This window comes from Pinus tabuliformis, chromosome 2_1 (assembly GCF_031772625.1).
Source record: "Pinus tabuliformis cultivar Carrire ecotype Pingquan chromosome 2_1, CPIR1, whole genome shotgun sequence".
Lineage (NCBI taxonomy): Eukaryota > Viridiplantae > Streptophyta > Pinopsida > Pinales > Pinaceae > Pinus > Pinus tabuliformis.
Genome location: NC_142299.1, coordinates 730,364,848 through 730,376,086, shown reverse-complemented (window position 1 = coordinate 730,376,086; position 11,239 = coordinate 730,364,848). Strand labels below are relative to the sequence as shown.

Sequence of the window (11,239 nt, the reverse complement as noted above, 5' to 3'; positions counted from 1 at the left end):
ATCCACATATTTGTAATGGTGGAATGCATAAATATGGTTTACATCTACTTAGATATTTTAACCAAATATTTGGAAGCCATACTTCATTTCGATATTTCTTGTTGAACATGATTATGTTTCATCATAGCTAAGGAACAACTTCCTTCCTTGTGAAAAGGAATATTCATGAAAATGCACCTACAATATTCAAGACTTGTATCCGCAACTCAATTATTTACCTAACAGTAAGTTAGCTGAGAAATTAAGTTTTGTTCTTCTCTTAGGGTTACAAGGTCCTATTGGAAAAAGTGTCATACTAAACTCATTTACATGATTACCCAATTGGGTTTCCCAACTTTTATTTTTACTTTAAATACAACTAACACAAAATGTTGTGTCTTAGCTAATATGATACCTTCAAACACACATCCTCATCCATAAAATCAACATGCGAAAGAAAAATGAAAATGTTATTCAGTATCCCCATATATTTTCCATGTATATGCACCAAAGATTCAATATATTTTGTGAATTAGTGTTTCAAAAATATCTTGGAGTTAAATACTTCTGGTACAGGTTCGTCTTTGTTCATTTTTTTCCATGATTTATGGATTTGACACACTTTTGTGTTATGTTGATTTCTTTCTATATCTTGACTATATATTCATTTTGATTTGGTATGAGTAGAAACATAGAGGTTCAACCCACATCCATGATTTCCTATGGTTGCCAGGTGCTCCTAACATGGAAACATTGGACTTATCTAACCCTTACAATGTGCATGTTGCTCAAACTTTCTTTGACAAATATGTAATAAGTTGGAGTCCACGTGACCTCTATCACTGAAACATAATTTTTCCTTGAATCTTGAATAATGATCCCTTCAAAGGATACGTGAACATGTCAGTGAGACTAGTCGCTCGATTATGTCATAGTTCTCATAATTTTCAAATGACGTGAATAATTTTTAATAATTTCAATACATTTCAATAACTTTTAATGCTATTCAAGGATAGTCACCCTTTTATAGATTTCAACTTATTTTTCTTCATGAGAATGATTTTATATTTTGTATTTCTTTCTAAATAATTTTCACAACCACATTTACTAATGTCGTTCAAATACATATTCGTGTAAAATTTGCACACTTTTAAATATTGGGAGAAAAAAGTCAGAAGTTAATATTTTTATATTTCCAACCCAATTTAAAAGGAAGGAAAAAATAATATTGTATTTTCTAAATTTAGGCTTCTGTGATCCATAATGAATTACGAAAAAGTCTTTCGGTAGAAATCACATAGCAGAAATTTTTTTTGGCTGACGCGTTTCGAACCAACTAGTGTGGTTTATCATCAGGACTAGATGAAAAGGCAGACCATGACAACAACTCAAAATAGATAGCAATGTGGAGACAATAATTTCAAATAATGGCTATATTTGAAAAATAATATTTAAGTTATGATATTAACAAATATTATTAAGTAACAACTATATTAAACGGTTAGTTTTTGAAAAATAATATTTAAATTAATATATTAAAATCAAATATTATTAAAAATTCTATTAATCAGAAATAATCGAAAAATATAACTAACAAGAATAAAAAAATCAAAGTCATAGTATCTAAATTATGATATTAATTTCTTAAAAACAAATATTATTAAGTAACAGTTATATTAAATGACTAGTTTTTGAAAAATAGTATTTAACATAATTTATTAAAATCAAGTATTATTAAAATAGATAAATTTATTAATGTGAAATGATTGAAAAATATAAAAGAATAAATAAAATCAAAGTCAATATATTTAGATTATGATATTAATTTCTTAATTTATTAAAAACAAATATTATTAAGAAATGGCTATATTAAATGAGTAGATTTTGAAAAATAATGTTTAAATTAATTTATTAAAATCAAATATTATTAAAAAAATCGAATAATGGGAAATAATCGAAAAATATAACTAACAAGAAAAAAACCAAAGTCAAACTCCAAACAAGGAGGGAAGTAAAAAATTATAAAAAGGGGTCAAGACCCCAATCGAGACAAGATCATATAACAAATAAAAATAATTAATGGAAAATAAATAAAATAAAACAAAAATATACACAAGTATATATATATATATATATATATATATATACTACTTTTAGTATTTTTGTTATTTGTTTAATGGGCCTCAACCTTGTATTTTATTGTTCAATATATATATATATATATATATATATATATATATATATATATATATATATATATATTCAACAATAAAATACAAGGTTCAGGCCCATTAAACAAACAAGAAAAACACTAAAAGGAGTTAAGATGAATAAAATACTTAAGAAAACATGAAGTATCAAGATTATAAACTCTAATGAAGAATAAACCAACAACAAATACTATAAAAAGGATACCAATACCTAAATAGATAAATAAACAAACAAAAAAAACCTAAAAAACTAGGAGGACACGACACAGGTCCAACTTCTACAAATAATCTAGCCATCATCTCTATTCAAATTATTGGGCCTTTTTTCGATTTCTATGGCATCCCTCAATTTACAATGATGGAAATGACTAACCCTAACAATGACTTGAACCTCCTCAATGCAGATGTGATGCTTAGAGCTATCTGCAAGCTCTGCTAAAGCAGAGGAGTGGGTCTTGTCATGCTTGATGTCAATGACATGTTCACGAATCCTTTGATTAATCGAGCGACTAGTCTCACTGATGTAGGGAGACCCACAAGAGCATGGGATGACGTAAACACCCTTCATATTATTGGGGTCCACTGTGTCTTTTACAGATCTAAGGGAGCTTTGGATGGTATTTAAAGGCCTAAAGGTTGAAACCATCCTATGTTTCCTTAGGATCTTTGCAATCTTGTCAGTGGTTCCTTGGATACAAGGAAGATGAATACCTGAAAATCGATCCTTGGTATCTTTCTAAGCCCTATGACCTTTTTGAGCTTTGAGAAAAGCCTTAGTACATTGGTGTTTACTATACCCATTATGAAAGAAAACACTTAGGAGATGTGCTTTCGCTTCATTGAGATGGTTGTCATCAGAAACTCTTAAATCTCTAGTCGCTAAGGTGTTGAGAACACCAAGATTTTTGAGTTGGGAAATGATGATAATTAGCATGAAGATATTGTTTCGTGTGAGTTTTCTTACGAAATGCCTGGTGAGAAAAAGAGTCATCATCATTCCTTGAGAGAAGGATGTCAAGGAATGGAAGACTACCATTACTTTCAAATTCCATGGTGAACTTTATGGAACTAGATTGATTATTAAGATGGAGGAAAAACAATGACAACTCATCTTTACCATGGGACCAGATGACACAAGTGTTATCCACAAACCTCTTCCACATTTTAGGTAGAAGAAGAGAAGAATATGAAGGGTGTTTACGTTATCCCATGCTCTTATGCTACTCCCTACATTGGTGAGACGGGTCATTCGATTAATCAAAGGATTCGTGAAAATTTCATTAACATCAAACATGGAAAAACTCGCTCTTGTGTTTTGGTAGAGCATGCAGATAAATCTAAGCATCACATCTACATTGAGGAGGCCCAAGTCATTGCTAGGGTTAGTCATTTCCATCATTGTAAATTGAGGGAGGCCCTAGAAATTGAAAAAATACCCAATAATTTGAATAGAGACGATGGCTAGATTATTAGTAGAAGTTGGATCCCTATCTTGTTCTCCTAGTTTTTTAGCTTTATTTTTTGGCTTATTTTTCCTATTTAGTTATCTGTGTAGGTATTGGTGTCATTTTTATAGTATTCATTGTTGTTCTATTCTTCATTAGAGTTTATATTCTCGATCCTTCTTGTTTTCTTAAGTATTTTATTCGTTCTTAACTCCTTTTAGTATTTTTGTTATTTGTTTAATCGACCTCAACCTTGTATTTTATTGTTGAATGCGTATATATATAATTGTGTATATATTTGTTTTATTTTATTTATTTTCCATTAATTATTTTTATTTTATTTTATTTCCATTAATTATTTTTATTTGTTATATGATCTTGTCTTGATTAGGGTCTTGACTCCTTTTTATAATTTTTTACTTCCCTCCTTGTTTGGAGTTTGACTTTGATTTTTTTTTTCTTGTTAGTTATATTTTTCGATTATTTCCCATTAATATTTTTTTTTTAATAATATTTGATCTTAATAAATTAATTTAAGCATTATTTTTCAAAAACTAATCATTTAATATAGTTTTTTTCTCAATAATATTTATTTTTAATAAATCAATATCATAATTTAAATATTATTGAATTTTATTTTATTTATTTATTCTGGTTATATTTTTTGATTATTTCCTACTAATAATTCTTTTAATACTGTTTGATTTTAATAAATTATTTTAAAGATTATTTTTCAAAAACTAGCCATTTAATATAGTTGTTACTTAATAATATTTGTTTTTAATAAATTAGTATCATAATTTAAATTTCCCATTAATAATATTTTTAATAATATTTGATTTTAATTAATTAATTTAAATATTATCTTTTAAAAACTAGCCATTTAATATAGTTGTTAATTAAAAATATTTGTTAATATCTTAATTTAAATATTAGTTTTCAAAAATAACTATTATTTGAAATTATGATCTCTACATTTCTCTTTATTTAAGCTGTTGCCATGGTCTGCCTCTTCATTTGGTCTTGATGATGAAACACACTGGTTAGTTCGAAACATGTGGGCCAAAAAAATTATGTTCTGTGATTTTTAACAAAAAACTTTTTGTAATATTGTATTTATATATAAATTATATTGATATTTGTATTCTCAATTTATTTGAATTATTTCATATATATATATATAAACTAATTTTATTTATTTATTTTTTCATTGACAAATAGTTATGGACAATTAAAATCAATCAGAATGTATGTTAATACTCCATGCAATCACTGCAAATGAAAATTCTTTTAGGTAGATACAAAATAATATTTATATAAGAAATAAAAATCCTACCCACCTTTTTAATGATCATTGGTAGCGTTTAGCTGAGACGAAATGAATCATCAAATATTTACTACATGTTTTTGATAGAGAAGCCGGTAAAGAAATGAGAAGAGAATGGGTACAAAGGCAAATGGGCCATGCATATAAAATTGTTATTAATATTGATATTAATTGATGTTTTTGGTGTAGAATTCGTTAGGCAATGTTTTGCATGGAAATAAGCATTACAATTTTATTTTTGGAAATTGTATTTAATAATATAAAAACACAAATATTTTTTAAACTAAAATTTTCATTTTGTTTTTCATTTTTTACAATATAGATCGTATCATGTTTATATGATTATGTCAAAATTAAAATATAAATGTCACTCATATTTTTATGGTTTTATTTTTATTAACTTCCATTCCTATGAATTGACTTCTATATATTCTTTTAATTTATAACCTTATGGTTCAGTTACAGTAAATTGATGTGTTAATTCCATATATGGTTATGTCATATTTGTATTATGAATACTAATATGTAAAGGGACCATATTTGAATGTCTGGAAAGAAAGAATAGATGTATTTATATGATTCATTAATTGCATTAAATCTATGATTATATAATTTTACATTGAAATTGTTACAGTAATGATATATACGTATTTAATAGAAAAAATCAACATTATTACCATTTCAATAATAAATTTATTAAGTTAACTAATTAATAAAAAATATTATATAATAATATTCTGTGATAGAATATTTAAATTTCATGTTAATCAGATTTACAAAATCTTCGATGAGTTAGAGTTAAAATAATTTACATTTTTCCATTGTAAATTTTAAATAAATATTTAATAAGTAAAACAATATAAGAGTATTTTGGTACATTTATATAATTTTATAAATTTAGGTTGATAATAAAGTTAATAGTAATAAGTTTGTATGGTTAAGTTTTAATAAAGCCGTGAAATGTTTTGATAAACAATGTTGATAAATGAGAGACATGTATTTGTTATTAGAAAATTTATTTTATATATATTATTTTTTTATATTGGTTTTTAGATAGAAACATTACTATTTTTTTCATGAAATAAATTATGAAGTTCAATCACATTATAGAGTTAAATATTTAATAAACATTAACAAATTATATAAGCTTCATGTTGAAATAATGGAAACTAAGATAAGTAAAAAAATGGTTTTTTAACTATTTATAAATAATTAGAAATGTAGATACTTAAACAATAAAGATAAAAATTGGTATTTGAGATTGAAATGTGACAAATAAAAATTGATATCATAATGTAACAGTAAAAACATTGACATTATAAAGTGACACATAAAACTTGATGTGACATTATAAAGTGACACACAAAACTTGATGTTGCTACCTGTCATATATAAATTTATGTCACAGTGTGAAAAAATCAAACTAAAAATGTTGATAACCATATTTACTAATGTAACAAAAAAAATGTATGCCTTATAATGTGAGGAAAAGCAGTTGACGTCGATATGTGACAAAGATATATCAACTGGGTTGCACGGGTACCTGCACCTGGGGGTGGGGTTCTCAAACCCGTCCTAGGTTCCCGCACCCAAGTACCGGATTCGGGTACGGGTTCTTCCCAGACGAACCCAGAAGAACCAGGTTCTTCAAAAAAAAAAAATGGGTTCTTTTCCTTTAACGGGTTCTTGAGTTCTTCAGGTTCTTTGGGTTCTTCATAAAAAAATTATATTAAAAATTTAATTTTCAAATAATTTTTTTTTATTGGAATTTAAAAAATAACTTATAACAAAGGTAAACTTAAAAAACCCTAAATCTTTAAGACTTTAACTCTTTACACAAGAAAATATTTGATAGACTGATACCGTGATACGTGATTATTCTTGGCAGTAGAGCACCGCGACATACCAAAAGAACAAACACCGTGATCACTGATTTGAGGCTTGAGCCGTCCCTATTTACCATTTCCGACGGCAGTGGGTAGCTTCAACGGCAGTGGGCATCTTCAGCAGCAATGGGTAGCTTCAGCGGCAGTGAACAGAGCAGTGGTATTTACAAGTTTTCCTTTTCAATTTTATTATTCCATTAAAAAGTTTAGCAGTCACTACTGCAATATCCCTAATGCCATAGGTGTTCGTGATTACTTAAAAGTTTAAAACCAAAAACCTAGGCCTGTAGACCCATGTTCTCTGTTCCGACGATGAGCTTTGTGGAATGGAACGTAGCCACCATCTAATTTGTAAGGCTCCTTGGAGCATATTACCAAGTTTAATTGCAATGTTTTCCATCGACACGTAACATTGAGCTGGCAAAACATATAATAAATAATTCCCTTCTCTATACCGATGAACATTCAATTGTAACAACTCAATTTAAAAGATAAATATGTCACTTATGTCGAAAACATAGAATATATGCCATAAACGAATGATATCATTTTTGGAGTCATTGATGGTCTGGATTGTCCTTCAGAGATGGTTGTAAGGTCTTTTGAATGTTTCTCAAGGAAATTTTCTGCCATCATTTCCAAAGATTACAGTTTCCAAAGACTATCTTTGTTCACATGCCTTAGCATTGCTCTGTGGGCATGACGTGTTGCTCAAGGGTAATGAATCATTTTAAAAATTTATCAACAGTGATAAGTTTTTCAAAACTTATGAGCGACACAGTATTCTGAAATCATATATGATTATGATATCTCAATATTATAAAAGGAACATTATGGGTGTACAATCCCACAAGCAGAATATCATATCATATTGCCTGTAGCTTTGTGGAAATATTTAATAAGGTGATGACCATAGTTGGAAAAAAAGGGGTAGCTGTTTGCACATTCATGAGTCCCTTCCTACCGTAGGAGACTCTTATGATCAGTCTCTCCATCTATAAAAACAATTTCAAAACTTATGCCCAAGGTTTGTTAGAGTCTCAAATATAAATTAAGAATCTCCTGTATTTGTGGGTCTTCAATGCCTTTAATATTATATGGCATCGAAACCAGAATTGGAAAAGAGACCTCTTACTCTGTCATTTGGGCCTGCAGATTCTTGTAAATCAATTTGGAATGAATTTATGAAACATTCATTCCCGAGCCAATTAAGTTAATAACCATCAAATTATAAACTGTAAATGCACACATACAGGTTCAGACATTTTCGGTCAAATAGAAAGTAGGATTGAGACCAGCCATAAGCTGTAATCAGCTGATGCTGTTAAATGGCAAAGGGCTATTTTTGACAATGGCTAAATTAAGTATCAAAATCTGCCAATTTCTCACAGCATTCTGATAACATCATGTTAAGATTAAAACTAGGAAAATATTCCTAAATGAATAAGAGTGTTTTGTGGAAGCGTAAGGCTGCCACTGTTTTTGGGATTGCTTTACCACAGAACACACCATGCATGGGGCTGGTGGATGATTAGACATCAAGAAAATTCTAGACCATTATCAGGTTGAGAAGAATCTGCTATGAAAGAATTGTGTTTTTATATGGGGAGACTAAACATTCAAAGCAAAGTTACAAGCTCAAGCTCCAGCCAGAATGAGCAATTTCAATAAGGAGAGAAGCTGTCTTGAAATTAAAGCAGGAGGCAGAAATGCTAACACTCCTTAGCTGTGTAGGAGGAAGGGTCTGTACAACCACAGCCTGATTCATTGATAGGCATCCTTGCAAATGAACCTAAGCTGCATAGTTATTTTAAAGCCTGTGTGTGACAAAATCTGTCCCAAGTTTCAACTTTCACCCAAATAGCTGAGTCTAGCATTTATCCTAGTATGTATTTTGAATTTTCAGTTTTAGTAGTAGCCTTGAGCTCTCTCACATAGCTGTCATAGTGTCATGGTTACACGGAAAAGATTCAAAAGAATGTTATGCTGTCATAAAATATAGCTTAGTCTCTCATTAATATTTATTATTAACATCTATTAACATAACTTTTACTTTGAATTTTGTTAAACAAATTCAAATTGTCTTCCAAAATTTGCAAAATAAAAAATGTCTTCAACAAGTCCACAATATCCACTTTGGAAATATGTGGATAGGCAAAAACATCCAAAAAGTGTTGGGGGACAGCAACAATAAAATGCACTTTATGTCAGCTTGAATGGAAAGGGAGCTATACCAGAGTTAAAGCTCATTTTATGAAGATACCAAGGAAGGGTGTTGATGCTTGCACTGGAGACCCAAATGATCCCACTAGACTCCCTAGTGCACAAAGAGAGCAACAAAAGGCTGATGGTAAGGCAAGCAAAGAGATCTCTAGGCCATCTCACAATGTGACTGAAAATGATGATTCAAATGAAGAAGAATTACCATTTGATGATGAAGTTGAAGTTGGTGATGAGCATGTGTCAGTGTCATCTAGAGCATCAAAAATCACTACCAGTCAAACACGCAAGAAGCCTAAACTTGGTGGCCTTTATGACATGTTTGATGTGAAAGGTAGGGAGGGTGTTGATCTTGCAATAGCAAGATTTTTTCTTGCATGTGGCATTCCCTTTAATGCAGCTCGTTCCCCCTATTTTGAGCAAATGGTTCGTGCTATCAATGATGGACCTCAAGGGTATAAAGCTCCTGGTTATGAAAAGCTTCGAACTGTATTGGTGGACAAGGAGAAAGCCCATCTTGAGAAGGAAATGGCACCCTTGAAGGCATCTTGGAGTGTAGATGGATGCTCCATTGTCATGGATGGATGGACTGATTGTAGGAATCGTCCATTAATAAACATCATTGTCTCTTCCATGTCTGGGCCTTATTTTCTCAGGGCCATTGATTGTTCTGGTCAAGAAAAGAACACTATGTTCTTAAAAGACCAATTATGTGATGCCATTGCAGAGGTGGGGCCATCCAATGTTGTTCAAGTTATTACTGATGCAGCTCTAGTGTGCAAAGCAGCAGGAGCAATGGTTCAGAAGGAGTACAAGTAAGTGACAAGTTTCAACTTTCAAGTTTGATTTATCTTATATTTAAATTACATAAATGATAAATTACATTTTTAAATTTTTTAACTTTAGTCCTTGATTTATTAATATTTTAATTTTGTCCTTGATGTACCCAGGCATATTTTTTGGACACCATGTGCTGTGCATGCTATGAATAATGCATTGAAGGACATTGGCAAAATTGAATGGATTCAAGCATTAATTGAAAATGGCCGCAAAATTCAAATGTTTATATGCAACCATCATCAGTCACAAGCCATTTACCACAAGCATGCAAAAATGGAGCTTCTTAAACCAGCAGATACCAGATTCGCAACTTACTACATTTTACTTAGGCGGCTTGTGGAGATGAAGGAGGCTTTATCTGCCACAGTCGTCAGTGACATGTGGGAACAGTGGAGGTTATCTACCTCAGATGCAGCTTTGGAGGTGAAGAGGTTGATTTTGAATGATAATTTTTGGGTTGATGCCAAATTTGTTGTGGAAATTATAGAACCAATTTGTGATATGATCCGCTATGCAGACACAGATGGTCCATGTTTAGGTGAGATTTATGAGAACATGGACTCCATGTGTGAGCGGATCCAAACCATCACAGATAGGAAGGATCCTACTTTATGGCCACAACTGAAATAGTTTATACATGGGTGTTGTCATAAATTGAACAGCCCTCTTCATATGGCAGCTTATGCAGTTAATCCAAAATGGTATGATCCCACAATAGGAAGGAGGCCTCCATCCCAAGATAGAGAGGTGTTCAAAGGATTCTTGAACGCTGTCAAGAAAATTTATGGTAATACAGAAGAAGCCTCTGACATACGATCTCAGTTTGCCCAATTTTCACGTGGTCGAGGTGTCTTTGGTTCACATGCATCTTTGGCAGATAGACGCAAGAAGAAGGATCCAATTGATTGGTGGTGGTTTCATGGTGTTGATGCTCCTGAGTTGCAGCAATTTGCCATACGGTTACTTGGACAGGTAGCTAATTTGGAGTTCCTCATCTTACTCAAAATTTGAAAAATTCTCAATTAAATATAGGAAATTAATTTTAATTTTTAAATTTTAAATTTTCATTTTAGTTTTAGTTTTTATTTTTAAAATTATAACTAATTTAATGGACTCCCCCTAATATTTCAGGTAGCTAGTTCTTCATCTTGTGAGAGGAATTGGAGCACGTATGCCTTTATTCATTCAGTAAAGAGAAATAGATTGGGCTCAAAGAAGGCAGAAAACTTAGTGTACATTCATAGCACACTTTGTCTCATATCTCGAAAAGACCCTGGGTACAAGGAGGGTGCTTTCAAGAGATGGGACCAACACATAGATGATGCTGCATGT

General features: G+C 30.7%; 1 protein-coding gene across 1 annotated transcript; it reads left to right on the top strand.

Annotated features, from left to right (window-relative positions):
• Nucleotides 1-10,180: 10,180 nt before the first annotated feature.
• LOC149202674 (uncharacterized) lies at nucleotides 10,181-10,918 on the top strand. The gene is made up of 2 exons (XM_089401665.1): nucleotides 10,181-10,475; nucleotides 10,587-10,918. The coding sequence occupies exons 1-2, from the start codon at nucleotides 10,181-10,183 to the stop codon at nucleotides 10,916-10,918; spliced, it is 627 nt and encodes a 208-aa protein (XP_089257791.1).
• Nucleotides 10,919-11,239: the final 321 nt, after the last annotated feature.

Bases quoted from the DNA above. Each gene is read 5' to 3' on its own strand.
- LOC149202674 (XM_089401665.1), top strand. From the start codon at position 10,181: ATGGAGCTTCTTAAACCAGCAGATACCAGATTCGCAACTTACTACATT. The intron at 10,476-10,586 runs GTGAGCGGATCC...TTCATATGGCAG, and splicing joins TGAGAACATGGACTCCATGT to CTTATGCAGTTAATCCAAAA.